General features: G+C 37.0%; 1 protein-coding gene, 1 long non-coding RNA gene and 1 pseudogene across 2 annotated transcripts; 1 reads left to right on the forward strand and 2 right to left on the reverse strand.

Moving 5' to 3' along the window:
- Nucleotides 1-7300: 7300 nt before the first annotated feature.
- Nucleotides 7301-11801, forward strand: LOC116255905 (V-type proton ATPase subunit c''2-like; annotated as a pseudogene).
- Nucleotides 11802-12570: 769 nt separating this feature from the next.
- Nucleotides 12571-13105, reverse strand: LOC116255907 (pentatricopeptide repeat-containing protein At5g48910-like). Its single transcript, XM_031631991.1, has 2 exons — nucleotides 13083-13105; nucleotides 12571-12982 (listed from the first exon to the last, which is right to left on the reverse strand). Exons 1-2 carry the CDS (start codon nucleotides 13103-13105, stop codon nucleotides 12571-12573), a joined length of 435 nt encoding a protein of 144 aa, XP_031487851.1.
- Nucleotides 13106-14044: 939 nt separating this feature from the next.
- On the reverse strand, nucleotides 14045-15514 carry LOC126410175 (uncharacterized). Its single transcript, XR_007573710.1, has 2 exons — nucleotides 15391-15514; nucleotides 14045-14546 (listed from the first exon to the last, which is right to left on the reverse strand). It is a non-coding gene; the product is annotated as an uncharacterized LOC126410175 (long non-coding RNA).
- Between the last annotated feature and the right edge of the window lie 789 nt (nucleotides 15515-16303).

A 16303-nucleotide genomic window follows, 5' to 3' on the forward strand; every position in this document is an offset into this window, starting at 1 on the left:
TCGTATACTAGGCAAGAGTAGGAGCTATATCCATTTGCACATTGTTCATGATCCCAGGACATAACAATACTATTATCTTCTTTCCATGTGGTATATTTCTTAGTTTTAATACTCGGTTCATCTTCTTCAATGATGTGGTCTTTCCGATGTCCTACTACAAACATCATAAACATTCGTCACCAGATTTCATAGTTGTGACCATCTACTTTCACAGTAGAAGCATAGAAGAAAGGATTCCCAACCACTTTGTATTCAGTATGAGGCTCAATCCTAGGACTGTCTCCCATATTAGACTGTTGTCCAAGCTCTATTGTAACACCCACAAAAAAAAAACATCCAACACTAATATGCAGCAGGAAGAGACTATAACGTACGTAGATTCCAGCACTGGTATATGCAGCAGGAAGAGACTATAACGTATGTAGATGATAAGGAGTTTTCTGCAATAAAAAAAATATACCTCTACAACATCTAGGGCAGATCCACGACTGACAGAAAACTGGTCATCGCACATAACTTTCCATGATCTGTTTACACCCACAATTAATTCATGACAGATTTAGCAGACCTTCCATCCCCATTCACGATAGATTGAAAAAAAAACGCCAGATTTCAACAAGCAATGACCAGCGACAACGGAGAGACATTCTGTGACTTGAAGAAAACACCTACTACATCCATCAGACACAAGGAGACACCTGCGACATCCAGCAGACACCAGCGACTTCCATTCAACAAGCAGTGACCAGGGACACCGAAGAAAACTTTTGCCATGTGAGGGAGACACCTGCGACTTCCATCCCGCTTGAAGAATGTTTAACCAATCTTCATCCACGTCCACTTGAACAAGGCATCGATCTAGGGTTTTTTAATCTTTTGCTTGAGAAAACTCTAGATCGAGCCTAATATTCACGTACAAACTGTCTTGCCCTCAAAACTCTCCACGAGAACAAAAGAAGAGGAAGAGGAAGAAGATGATCACAGTGAGAGAAGGTTGATGACGAGAGATAGGTTTCAGTCCCAAGAAAGGTTGGGCTCTGATACCATATTGCGTGCAGGCAAGGGAGAGAAGAGAAGAGAACGAGAGAGAGAGAGAGAGAGAGAGAGAGAGAGAATTTTTTCGTATTCTCTAATCTGCCCTAATCTCACATTAAATGAGAATAGGGTAAAATAACAAATTACAAAAGAAGTCCACAACTAGAACACTAATTTGTAAAGAGTTGTTCCTAAACTTTTAAATATTCAAAAAGACCACTTAACACAAATATTATTCAACAAAAGGAATGATGAGTCATAAGACAAGCTCTATGTTTAGGAGAAAAAGACTCATATGAAATGAATCTTTGAGGAGGCCTAATGTTTCTTTGGGACCTCCTAGGATTGGCGTGATCATTTTCTTGTGTCGCATAATCTCTTCTCCTATAACTACAATGTCTCTTGGAGGATTGATATTAGTAGAACTATCTTCTATAACTTCTTCCACTTGTTCCTCATTATCAGAATCATCATCATAATCCGTCCACAAAAAAACATAATCTTCTAGTTGCTTGGGCTCATTTTTAAAGTCATCTTCTTTTTCAAAAAAGATAGCATTTATAGTAACATATACTTTATCTCATTCCAAATCATAAGATTTATAGCCCTTTTGTGTTTCTGAATATCCAATAAACACACAATTAATAGCTCTGGAAGAAAGCTTATCACCTTTGTTACTTAACACAAAGCATTTGCAACCAAAAACCTTAAATCTATCACATTGTGTAATTTTTTAAATTGAGAAATATATTTCAAATGTTTGGTGGGCATTTTATTAATCAAATAGGTTGATGTCAAAACAGCCTCAGCCCAAAAGTTTTTAGGAACATTTTTGGATAAAAAAAAATGCTTTTGTGGTTTCAATAATGTGCATATGTTTTCTTTCAGCGACTCTGTTTTGTTGTGGAGTGTTTGGGCAAGATTTTTTATGTATAATGTCTTTATCTTTTGAAAATTATTGAAATTTATTTGACATAAATTCTCCTCCCAAATCACTTCTAAAGATTTTCGTATTGAAGTCAAAGTGGGTTTTGATAATGTTATAGAAATTCTTGAAGTTTGCAAATACCTCTGAATATCTGATTTGTGTTTGAGAAAATAAACCAAGTATGTCTAGAATAATCATGAATAATGATCACATAATACAATAATCCTTCTTTTGACATAATAGGAACGGGTTCCCACACATCCAAATGCACCATATCAAAAGGCATTTGGGTAACAAATTTTATATTATCAAAAGGTAAGGACATTACAACAAAAGTTCTTTTGACAATACTTTTCCAAGAAGGGAAGATGAGACATCTTTTCTAGATTTGAATGTCCAAGCCTTTGGTGCCAAGTTTGAATGTCACACTCTTTGATGATATTGCATGAAGGTCATGAAAGGTCCAAAAAATCTATGTAATAGAGATCATTTGTTCTAAAACATTTTCCAATCGTCTTTCCTAGTCATAACCTCATAAAAGCTGACCGACGTTTGATTTGCTAGCCATAACCTCATAAAGTTGAACGATGTTTGGGTGTCTCACCAATCTCATTACAAATGTCTCTCGTTTGATCTGGTCCAGCCCATTTAGATTTAAAAAAATAATTTTTTTAAAATTTTGTTTGTTTTAATAATATATATTTATTATTAATAAATATATTTTATATTTAAAAATTATGTTATAATGAAAAAAATATTTTTTAATTTTAAATGAGCCGGGCTCGGACCGAGACCCGGGCTCATCGGCCCGACGGGCCGGATTGGGCTGCCCCGCCCCGACCCAATGCCCACCCTTATGACATCCCCACCCTCATGACCTTCTCTTCATCAATCATTTTTATAGCAACACTATGCCCTGTCCTCATATTCCTAGCAAAGTACACCTTAGCAAAGGTGCCCTGACCCAATAATCGGTTTAACTCAAACCTTTGCATCAATATCCTTCCCTTATTATCCATCTTTCTTCCTCAATCAAGAAAACCTAATCAAGCACACAACGACAGAAATATTCTATATCTCCCACTAACCAAATATTCGATATTGATGTCTACAGAGCGGGAGTTAAAAAACATATAATTTAACCATCCTTGCGGAGGCCATGTGTCCGGGCACGGATCTGATCTTGGCTATGTTCTATTTCATTTAAAGAAAACTGCGGAAGCTCCTCTGGAGCTGCCTCATCAGACCTACAGTAAGACTCCTTGATGGGCACCCACTAATATAATGTAAGAGCCAACCAAGTTGTACACTTACAGCGTTTGAATGGGACATGTCTCAGAAACACAAGCTTGATAAGTTAACCTGATTGATAAATGGATACGAAAGAATGCACATTTTTTTTTAGAATAATATAATGTAATAAGAAATATAATAAAAGAGAACAAAGAACAGTGCAGGCTTTCCCTTCTTTAATCTGTCAATGACTGAAAGAACAGTGCAGGCTTTCCCCTTCTTTAATCTGTCAATGACTGAAAGAACAGTGCAGGCTTTCCCCTTCTTTAATCTGTCAATGACTGACACTAAAGAAAGAGAAACCTCATATCCTAAGGAAGCTGCTGCAAATTCAAGGCGTTGTAATCAAATGCATAGGCAAAGTAGACATAATATCTAAAAAAAACACGTCAAACACCACCCTCCATGCGCCTCTGCGTTTGTTCACATGAAATTATTGAGACGAATTTTGCGAGGAAACATCCCACTTGATTCTCCAAAGAAATGAACAAAACATACTGAGCATCATTCCTTGAAAGTAGCTGCCCCACTGAACAACGGAAGGCACCCTTCCAAATTAGGGTAACCAAACATGGAAACGGTAGGAAAACCAAGGTACAATCGCAAAACGAACAAACAGAAGCACGGAACACAAAATCAAAAAGAGAGACAATAAATCTAACAAAATCCTCACAAGAAAAAAACTTGGTAGCAAAAGATTTTTCTTTTTCTCTTCTCTTCTCCACAATATCAAGTCCCCTACAGACTCGTCGATACCGCGGGGATCCTGGATCAGCCCCTACAGACTTGTCGAAACGATATCCGCATCCAGATCCATAATTTTCAAGACCGAACAAAAACCTACATTTATCGCCCGTTCGGCCCCTATCTCGGCCTCTTCTTTAACAGAAAAAATCAACAAAACCATCAAAAAACCTCGTTGCAAAATTTGGACATCCGTTAGTCCCAAAACATGGGAAAGACGTTTGCTTATTCCGGACCCAAGATTTGAGGTGATTCAAGTTTGTTATCAATTTGACGTTAAGACTTTTCTCTCAACTTTGTATACGAGGTTTTTAGTCATATAGTGAAGTCAAATCGGATGTCCAAATTTTGCAATGAGGTTTTTTGATGGTTTTGTTGATTTTTTCTGTTAAAGAAAAGGCCGAGATAGGGGCCGAACGGGCGATAAATGTAGGTTTTTGTTCGGTCTTGAAAATTATGGATCTGGATGCGGATATCCTTTCGACAAGTCTGTAGGGGCTGATCCAGGATCCCCGCGGTATCGACGAGTCTGTAGGGGACTTGATATTGTGGAGAAGAGAAGAGAAAAAGAAAAATCTTTTGCTACCAAGTTTTTTTCTTGTGAGGATTTTGTTAGATTTATTGTCTCTCTTTTTGATTTTGTGTTCCGTGCTTCTGTTTGTTCGTTTTGCGATTGTACCTTGGTTTTCCTACCGTTTCCATGTTTGGTTACCCTAATTTGGAAGGGTGCGTTCCGTTGTTCAGTGGGGCAGCTACTTTCAAGGAATGATGCTCAGTATGTTTTGTTCATTTCTTTGGAGAATCAAGTGAGAATCAAACCACCTACCAGACTTTTCATAAAAATATCTGCTTTTACCACATATAAAGAACAAGATTTCGAAACAAGTGAAGACCGCAGACCGCAAGGGATGAATATTGAAACTGGCAAAGGTGTGGTCAAAAGTAGGTTTTGATTTCTCTAAAATTATATACATATTTTTTCTGCTATTAAAATTGGATTTTGCTAATATCCAGGTATTGACAAATTTTTTTTGAATGATGATAATACCCACTTTAGGTAATACCGATTATTTATATTAGCTAAAATAATAACCTATTAATAATATTTTTAATAGAAAAAAATACAAACAGAATAATATTTGACAAGGTAAAGTCACGCGTCTTTTCCTCTCTATCTCTTAAGGTTGTTTGATAGTCTTCGATTTCAAATTAGCAAACGTGGATTTTACAACCATGAATCTTGAAATCAAAGAGCAAGAGAGAGAGAGACGGTCGACGGCATCAATTGTGGTTGTTTAGTTGCAAGGAGAGATCGGTCGACTGCGTTATTCATGGTTGTAGGCATAGGTTGGAGTGAAATGAGAAATTTTTCATAAGGAAGGCCGAATTAAATGGGTCACGGCACATGCAGGCCAGGATTTCAGGTGAAAAACCCATTGTTTTAGCAAACGTGGATTTTATAACCATGGATCTTGAAATTAGAGAGAGAGTGTGTGTGTGTGTGACGGTCGGTAATGACTCTGTCGACGGCATCATTTGTTGTTGTTTAGTTGCTATATGACTTGATGCTTCGAAATTTTAGTCTCTTTCTATGTTTTCTTTTGTTGAAAATCATTTGCTATTGAGTTGTAAAAAAAAATTTCTTGGTATATATATTATGTAATGGATTTCTCTGTGATTTTCAGATACAAAAATACCAAAAAAAAATTAACAATGATGCCGATCTGACTCTGTCCTCCTCCGGTTGCCTTCAAAATAATACGGAAATAAAATAAAACAATAGAGTAAATAAGAAAGTTGCATTTTTGTTTCAATTGGAAATTTATTTTAAACCCAAATCAATTTTATTTTAATTCAAATATTTTATAAAATTTCATTTTTTTCCAATTTTTGCATGCAAAAGCAACGACCGGATCAAGGGACATCACGGCTGCACCATTATACGGAGCTCAGACCATTATAAGGAACTCAGTTTAGGAGAAATTAACTTGAAATTTATAATTTTAACACATATCAAGATTAATATAATATTAATCAGCCCAAATTAATTTTATTTTCAAGTGATTGAATAGAAAGAGGCGGTTTTCCTTTTGTGGGTTTGCACCGAATGCTATTGTCATCAATAAATCCTAACTTATTCTTAGCTGATAGAGACATAATCACGATTTTACTTTACTTTCTACGCTACATAAGATGGGTCATTGATGTGCAAGTTTAAGTAGCGCTCAAGCATTGGGGTGGAGCCAAACATTTTTTTATGAGGGGGGTCGAATTAAAGTTTTTAAATGTTGATCTGTGCTAAAATATTAATTTTCAAAATTTTTACGTAAAACAAGCGAAAATTCTTAAAATTTTACATGTGGATTTTTTTTTTTTTAAGTGGGGCCATGGCCCTTACGAACCCTACTCTGGCTCCACCTAAAAGGCACAGAATGCATGCCTTGTATTTTAAAGGAGATAGGGGTTAGGTTGATTCTTCAAATACTCCTCCTACTCTCCCAAAACGTGGTGAGGCAATCAAGTTTGTTCATTCTTGATGTGCCACTTAACTGGCTGGTGGTTTTACTCGCACTTCTTTTCATTCATAAATTAATCCTCAAACTCTACCCTTTGTAGATTTTAGAGTTGTTTTTTCTTTTTTTTTTCAGGTAGCAGACCAAAAAAACAGGTTATGTTCATAGGGTGCATAATGACTAAAATACTAAAAAAAGTTTTTTAAGAAATCAAAAACTGTTAAAAGCTTAAAATATACATATTTTAAAATCACTCTCTCTTAACTCGCACATTGATTTCCCCATCACTAAAATCACTATAATCATCTGAATTAGACGACATCCCCTCCTACGCAAAGCGGATCACCTAACAAGAAAAGTAAATTGACCAATGAACTTGATGATCATGATGATGATTTACAACAAACTTTAAAACCCAATTTAAGGAAAACAAGCCGAGGATGGAACATTCCCCACAAAAGTATATATGAAGAGAACATATGTTGTACAACCAAATCCAACACCATCGCATATGTTCCTCCCTCCCATGTTTCACCCCTCTGAGCATATGCAGTACTTGTGTGCTTAACAAGGAAAAAGAAAGAGAAAGATCTGCAAATGCAAAGTATAACGATTGCCGCTGAACTCTAAATAGTTTCATTTGCCATGGTGACTCTAGAAACCAGAGTATAAGATGATACCCAAAAGAAATCATCCAGTTCTTCAAAGAACTGCAATGATGCAATTCAAAAAAAAAAACGGTGCACAATATCTGAGAACAGGAATACCTTCGATATTGATGATTACGATGCCCTTCGATATTGATGATTACGATGCCCTTAGAAAGTATTGAATGTGCAACTCCTAGACCACCATAATAAAAAGGAAAAAGAAATGATAACACGGTTTGGACGTAATCGTTCAGTTGGATAGCCAAAGAGAGAGAGAGAAAGAAAAGTCATTTGCTTTAAGTAGGACTGCATGAAGAAAAGTTGGAAAAGGCCTTGTAATGAAAGCATGAGATTTAACGTGGTTGTCCACCACGGAAGACCACCATTAGCTTTAAGGATCATAGGGTTTGATTTGATATTTATACTCTCTTTTTGCAATAATCTCTACGCATATCTTTTTTTTTACAACTTTGGGTTGTCGAATTTCTTTGTTGATAACAATGCAATTATTATTTTTGTTGGTTTCTTTATTTTTATAGATATCATTTCCTTATAGGTTGCAAAATTATTGTCAACAATAATAACATTTCTTTTGTTGAGTAAAAACACTTTGTGTAACATCAATATTGTTAGATTTGATATTTAAACTCTCAGTTTACAATAAGGTCAAGAAACTTGATTTTTTTTACAAATTCAAGTGGATGACCACGCTCGTTGATAATAATGTTTTTATTATTTTTTATTACATCTTTGCTTTCATAGAAGTCGTTCTCTTATAAGTCGCCACATTATCCTTAACAATAATAACGTTTCTTTTATTGAAAAGATTTTTTTTTACAACATTAAAACATTTGCATAACACTCTCCATTTTCATCTCCAAAACATGCTTGAAAAGTCCAAGAGATCATATTTGATATTTTAAATTTCAAATATAGATATTTGATTACTAACAAGGATTTCAAATTATTTAGTTAAAAAATTCAAGAATTGCATCATATATTCATAATTGTTGATTTAAATCAGTAGGAGGACGATCAATTTATGGGAATAGAAATTCACACATGGCATAAACATCTATTTTGAGGGAAACTGCACACATAGAACTCACAGACATAACAAACTAAAGGTTTTCTTTCAAAAGAGCAATAAAAGAACAAGACACCACAGACATCAAACATCCGGCCAGTTTGAGTAATTAAGTCTATTTGGGTTTGCTATTTACAAAGTAGTAAAGCTTCAAATGAGTTTCAGTAATGCATATTGCCAATACAATGCAAGGAACTCATTAAATGTTCATTTTACCTAAACAATTACAAAAAGTTCAATGAAAATTAAAGCAGCCAACATCCCACTACTCCGAGCCAAGCTCTAAATCTAAACCTAAACTCTGTCCAAGTGTATAAGGGATGCCAACCTCCAGACATGTGTGGTTCAATATTTTATACATATCTAACACTTAGTTCCTTTGGATCACATCTTTCATCTTTAGATACTAAGAGTGTGTTTGACAATTAGCCTCATATTTTAATTCCAAAGCTGATCTGGCTAAGATCCCTTTTACGTGGGATGCACAGTAGAAACAAACACTGGATTTTACTACTATGTGAAAAAAGAGGATTTGTTTCCTAGTCACTTATGGCAAAAACATCGGATTTGAGGTTGAATGTGATGAGATCTGTCCTTAAATTCATGAATCTGAGATTCTAGTGATCTCAAATCTGAGGTTACCAAATGCTCCATAATGGAGTTCACTTATTGTCAAACAAAAAGGTTTTTATTCATCAGACAAACAACATGCAGGTAGTACACAAATAGTACACAAAACAAAGTACAAACAATGAAGCACTTTATCTCTTATTAATTTGACCTAACCTACCTGGAGAAGCCCTGTAATGTGTTTTGAATTTTCAAATCAGAATACGCGGAATTCAACTGCCTTTGTGTTCAAAAATTGACTGGTATGTTTAGTGCTATAATTAAAAATAAGATCTTACTGCATTGATGCCTTGACTTGAACAAACTCAGCAAATTTCATACACGTTCGGTCAAATCAAGTGTGCCACTCTTAATTGCGTCCTCCTGTAAACTTATGCGGATGTGAGTCAACTTGATGCAAAATAACTTCAAATGTCAATTAGTTTAGCCTAAGTGCGATATTAGGCAATGAAATTAATAAAGTTGAGATTAATGATATGTTAATTGAAATTAAACACTTAATGGAGTTGGTAATGGCTGAAGACTCAAATTAGTTGAGGTTGGTTGGACAGGCTTATCTGGTTGAAAACTTAAATTGTTACTTCGCCCAGATTTTCTTCTAGCCTATATACTTCCAAGTTGTCTATGTTTGCATGTTGTTCTTGGAGATGTATTAAGTGCTTAGATGACATTTATTTGCATCTGATCTAAAATTCTCAGGATTTAATAACCGTCGACTTAAAACCAGACTTTCCATCTACTTATTATTGTATTGTTCGACTCTTTTTTCGGCTGCTATATATTAGGGGAATCTACATCACGGGGAGCAGTCTCATCAGCGCAGCGATTAAGGCTCCTCGAATCACTTCCAAAAATCTAATTGGGTATCAATTCTGAAATATACGATTCGTCATTTTCCTTTTCTTCTTCCCTGGTTCTTTGCACTAAATATTTGTGAGGAGTAATATTTCCATATATATTTCGTTTTGTATGTAACAGCGGTGTGGATTCGATGTACTTGACATTTTCAGTGTGGCATTCACACGCTTAACTCTTATCAATTTTTCTCTGCAATCAAATGTTCAAATTAAATTATTCAATTTTAGTTCCCCATTGGATCTCAATAGTTCGTGACCATTAGAAATTGCTGCGTAATTTCCAACTCCCATAGAGAATCCATTTAGATGTTGATCAGATAAAAACTTTTTTTTTTGTCATGGTTGTTGTTCCTTAGGATGTCACTGTAATCCGCGCACCCTACTATGCTTGTATTACAGTATGTTTGAAACGTTGAAAGTGGAAACCAGCTAGATTATGTCTGGTTGTCTAAATCGCATGAAATTCCTCCCTCGTTGATGTTATTGCAGTTGAAATCTCTAGGAAGGTTATATTTAACTGAATACTATAAGCATTGGCAACCGAACCATTGGATACATCAGGAACTGCATCATTGGAACTAGTCGGATCCTCTGTTGGGAGTATCACTATATTGTGAACGAGATATAATATGTGATACTCTCTATTTCTCATTCATTATTGTTGCAACAGTAACCCTAAGAAACGAATATTTTCTCTACAAAACTGCCATGATCTCATGCTACCAACATATCTGGTGGCACTTGTATCAAAGATGGAGTGGGAATTATATCCAGTTATCAACAACTCGACTGTAGCTTCTTAAAACCCGACTATGTTGTATAAAACGTATAAAATGGCGACTTTGCTAGCAACTTCTGGGCAACTCTGTCATATTTCGACATAACCATAAAAGGAAAGCTATGTAAGACCACTATGTAAAGCCCCTTGCGCAATAAATCTCTTTCCTGCACGTTATATGGACATGTTTGTCTGGAGCATGCGTTTGAAAGTTCTCCGAAGAAATCTGGCTTTTGTGATTAGTTCATCGATCTCGATATATGTTTCCACTTATGTATCCTTGAACGAACATTAGAATCTGTCTATATTTGCTAGGCCGTGATTATGGGGGCATGCGCATCAGAGAGCAACCTGTGCATGTTAAAAGTACTCCAAGTTAAATCCTGCTTAGAATTTACCAAACAATCATCATACCCGTAACTAGTGTATGGCACCTGCTCTCCTGCATGCTCTCTGATTGTGCTTACATTCAAATGGCTGTGATTCCATCTGATGGCTGCTTGTAGTTAGTCATGCTTTATCTTAATTAGAAAATTGTGCCTTCTGTGTCATGCTTCTTAGTTTGTCTAGAAGATGCAGCTTCTATTCATCATTTGAATCTGCATGCCTTCCCTGCTATTGTTAATTTTTGTTACTTGGAAGTAGTTTTTGACTTCTCCATTTCAGTGTAATCTTCTGTGAGGCTGTTGCTATATATGGCGTGATTGTAGCAATCATTCTACAAACGAAGCTAGAAAGTGTTCCACCCTCAAAGATATATGCTCCTGATTCTCTGAGGACAGGATATGCCATCTTTGCTTCTGCAATCATTGTTGGTTTTGCCAACCTGGTTTGCGGGTAGAGTATCTTATCCTTTCAGGTTATTTAATTTTGAGGAGACTGTTCATCTCGCATGATCACATCTTCTATGACAGGGTCTGTGTAGGAATAATAGGAAGCAGCTGCGCTCTCTCAGATGCTCAAAACTAATCTCTTTTTGTGAAGATACTGGTGATTGAGATCTTTGGTAGCGCACTTGAGTTGTTCGGGGTGATCGTAGTCATCATCATGTCTGCACAGGCAGTATTCACAGCAAAATAGTAATTACAGAGTGGGAACTTAATCCTAAATATTAAGCAGGGATGTTTTGCTTTTGAGCTGTAGCATAGAGCTGGCTGTTGGACACCAAGCTGACGGTCGCCTCAGCAATTTTGCTCGTGTATACATTCTGCTAGAGAATATGTAGCATGGAGCTTTCTAATAAATGTACTTTAACACCTGATTCTATTCCATGTCTCTTCTTCAACACCATGCTTTATATATATATATATATATATATATATATATATAAATGTACTTTAACACCTGATTTTATTCCATGTCTCTTCTTCAACACCATGCTTTATATATATATATATACTTGTCCCGTACAGGCACAGTGATTGCTGTGCGATCACATTCTCCTCGTGTATACATTCTGCCAAGTTCTCTAATCAATGTATTGTTAACCCATGGTTCCATTCCATGTCTTATCTTCAACACCATGCTTACACACATGCCGGTCTCATACAGGCTCAGTGATTGCTGTAGATCGATGTTCGCAATTCAAGTTAATGTGATTCGATACAAAGTAGCATCACGCTCTGTTTGGCCTTTCAAATTGTGCATGTATGAACGTGAGAGAGAGAGATGTCTTATCTGCATGCTGCAGAGAGCTAAATAAATAATCTATGTGCAGTCCCATAAAGATTTAAAAAAACCCTAGTAACAAGATCATGTGGAGATAAGCCAGTAATGGAAGTTCCGGTGACTTAACAACGAATTGAACGAATACGATCATTGTGACCGACTTGGCTGAATTATTGAGGAAGCCACTAAACTAACGTGTTTACTCGAACCAATGCTAGACTGTTTCTAGGGTAAAGCTTCCCCTGGTAATTTGCTAAAAAATGCTCGTGCTTTAACTAATATAAATAAATTGAACCATTTGAGAAGAAGGGGGCCTTCACCACTCGTCCATCGGCATTGGCATGATAATCAACTGACCACTTGATGGGTATGAGTGATTCAAAACTATCACCAAAAATCTTTACAAGAACAGAAACCATCATCGAAATGGTGAAAACGAGTGCGGTCCCTGATGACCACTTTCCTGCCGTACAGTTTTGATATGATCTTGATGGCAGAATGGCAGTGGGGACACATCCGTAGGTTCTTCACAATTCTGATGGTTGTCCCTGGACCTAAAATGATAAGGCTAAAATCCAGTGCCAACTTCTCACTGTGGCGATGAAGTGCATCCTCCTTTTCTTCTTCCCCAAGATCAAGCAACACTTCTGATGTATTGGGCACGTATCCCGCTAACTTCAACTCACTTGCCATTTCGTCCAACTTTGAGTAAATAGCCTTTGACCGAGGATGAGAGCCATCTCCACCAACAAATTCATGAACAACCCCAGTCATCTCAATCAAACTGCAACCAAGATCCCTGTAAAAAATCAAAATGAATAAATAATTAAAGGGACATGAAATTTTAAAGTGGTTCAACCAATAGGCCTACATCCACTACTCTATCATTTCTTGTTTGCCTTTCTTTGGTGGAGAGGCTCATTTATATAAAGGAGTTACATAAGGGGTCTCTAGTTTCCAAAAGATATGACGTTTCATCTTTCAACATACATGACTTTTCATCACTCAAAAGACATGATTTTTCATCTTTCAAGAGACATGACTTTTCATCTTCCAATAGACATGACTTTTCATCTCTCAAGAGATATGACTTTTCATCTTTCAAATAATTTACATTGAGAGCCTTCTTGGTGTTTCTGTTAACATCCCCCCGCAAGCTCAATGCTCCAACAATAAGATTGAGCTTGTTAATTATTTGATAATGGTGCTGCTTACTAAGTGGCTTAGTTAAAATATCAGCAATCTGATCTTTGGAAGAGATGTATTGAATTTTCAAATCTCCTTTAGCCAATTTTTCTCGAACAAAAATGAAGGTCAATCTCTATGTGTTTGCTTGTCGTATAAAACTGCTTAAAAGAGTTCAGCGGCAATCGTTATACTTTGCATTTGCAAATCTTTCTCTTTCTTTTTCCTTCTTAAGCATACAAGTACTGCATATACTGAGAGGGGTGAAGCATGGGAGGGAGGAGCATATGCGACAGTGTTGGATTTGGTTGCACAACAGATGTTCTCTTCATATATACTTTTGTGGGGAATGTTCCACCCTCGGCTTGTTTTCCTTAGGGCCTGTTTGATGGGCGGGTGAAATTTAACGCGGTAATTTTATCATGGTAAATTTTTCTAGAAAAATTTAGTGGATGAAATTTCACCCTCTTCCAAAACGAGGCCCTGTTTGATTGTCGGGTGAAATTTAACGTGGTAAATTTAACCCTGTTTGATGAACATGAAAAATTTAACGTGGTAAATTTAACCCTGTTTGATGCACAGGAAAAATTTAACCTGCAAAATGATGCACCACCAAACGAGAAAGATCATCACCTCATGGAACCACCACCAAGCCAAAACCAACAAACAAAAAATGGACTGCAGAACCCATATATTTCTTCATGAATCATGCCAAAACAAATCACCATACAACCAGTTCATTAAAGAGACGACCATTCACATGATATATGTAACAAAAAGCAAATTGGCAATACATGAAAGCAGACGCCTCCTTTAGCCACTTCATTTTCAGGTCGGCAATACATAAAAGTAGATGCCTCTAGCCACTTCATTGAGAATAAAAGTAAGTGAATGTGCAGCTGTTCACTCTCAGTTCAGTGGCCACAAACATGAGCTACCAGGAAGCTGCTCTGCTGAGACTGTGGGGTTACTGCACTCCAAGCCTTTGCAGAAGCAGAGATGATCTATACTTCTATTTGGCTTTTCTAGTACATACTTTGTATTCTTGATCGCTTTTTCGATGTTGAAATCATCCAAATCTAATATTTCTCATGATTGATAATCATTGGAGGTTGTTGGTGTGAACGCCAGTGACTCAGAAAACTGTAAGTTACTGTTCAGAATACCTAGGCCAGGCTCTTCATTGAAGGCAATAAAAAAAAAAAATCTCATCTTGAGCAAACCTGAGGCAGATCTCATAATTTCTATAAATTAAGAAGATGCAACGATACATAACTGTAATCACTGATATTGTTCTTCAGAATACCTAGGTCATGGAAGGCAATAAAAAAAAAAAAAACTCATCTTGAGCAAACCTGAGGCAGATCTCATAATTTCTATAAATTAAGAAGATGCAACGATCCCAGTTGTCCACCGTTGTGGCATTTCCCAGTAGACAGGAAGAAAGGGAAAAAAAATGGTACGCTTGCATAAAAATGAATAATTCACTCAACTGGGAGAAACAATACGTCAAAAATAATGAAGAAAGGGTTGTTGCAGAAACGAGGAAATAATGAATAATGCACTCAACTTGGGAATGTAAAACTGCTTCTAAGATGCAACGATACATAAAATCAGAACTGATCTAATATGCAGAGATTAAACGAATGGATTGAGCAAGGAAAACGTAATCCCAATAATGAGCAAGGAAAACGTAAATGAACAATGACCGCTGCACATAATCCCGAATACCCTACTAAGAAAATCAAAACGCAAATCCCCAACTCCAAAGAGGAGAAAAATCAGACAACGAGAGTGAGAGAAACAGGGAGACAACTAAAGCAAGAGAGACGGGGAGACAACGAGGAGCAAGAGAAGAGAGACAGGGAAAAAAAATTTGGGCGTTCCTTGGGCGGAACGACGATGTGGCGTTGACGAACCTCCAAATATATCGCAAGAGAGAAAGGGAGAAAACGAGAGCAAAAGAGACAGAGAAAAAAAATTTGGGCGTTTCTTGAGCAGAGGGAGACAACGAAATCTTACTTGGCGGTGACTGTGGGTTGGCGAAACGGTGGAGGAGCGGAGCAGTGACGGCGGAGCGGCGATGTTGCCAGCGGAGATGGCGGAGGAGCAACGATGAGAGGGGCGACGCCTCTGGTGCGACGGTAAGAAGGCAAGAATGCGAGGGAGAAGAAGCTGCGAAGGGAGGACGTTTGTGAAAGCATTGTCGAGCGGGTGAAATTTCACCCGCTCCTTTTTACATTAAACGGGTGAAAAATCACCCTGTTTGATGGTTGTTTTGTCGGGCGGGTGAAATTTCACCCGCCCGTACAAATTTTTACCGCTCCATCTACATTCTGCCAAGTTCTCTAATCAATGTATTGTTAACCCATGGTTCCATTCCATGTCTTATCTTCAACACCATGCTTACACACATGCCGGTCTCATACAGGCTCAGTGATTGCTGTAGATCGATGTTCGCAATTCAAGTTAATGTGATTCGATACAAAGTAGCATCACGCTCTGTTTGGCCTTTCAAATTGTGCATGTATGAACGTGAGAGAGAGAGATGTCTTATCTGCATGCTGCAGAGAGCTAAATAAATAATCTATGTGCAGTCCCATAAAGATTTAAAAAAACCCTAGTAACAAGATCATGTGGAGATAAGCCAGTAATGGAAGTTCCGGTGACTTAACAACGAATTGAACGAATACGATCATTGTGACCGACTTGGCTGAATTATTGAGGAAGCCACTAAACTAACGTGTTTACTCGAACCAATGCTAGACTGTTTCTAGGGTAAAGCTTCCCCTGGTAATTTGCTAAAAAATGCTCGTGCTTTAACTAATATAAATAAATTGAACCATTTGAGAAGAAGGGGGCCTTCACCACTCGTCCATCGGCATTGGCATGATAATCAACTGACCACTTGATGGGTATGAGTGATTCAAAACTA

The sequence above is a fragment of the Nymphaea colorata genome, chromosome 6 (genome assembly GCF_008831285.2).
Source record: "Nymphaea colorata isolate Beijing-Zhang1983 chromosome 6, ASM883128v2, whole genome shotgun sequence".
Classification (NCBI taxonomy): domain Eukaryota; kingdom Viridiplantae; phylum Streptophyta; class Magnoliopsida; order Nymphaeales; family Nymphaeaceae; genus Nymphaea; species Nymphaea colorata.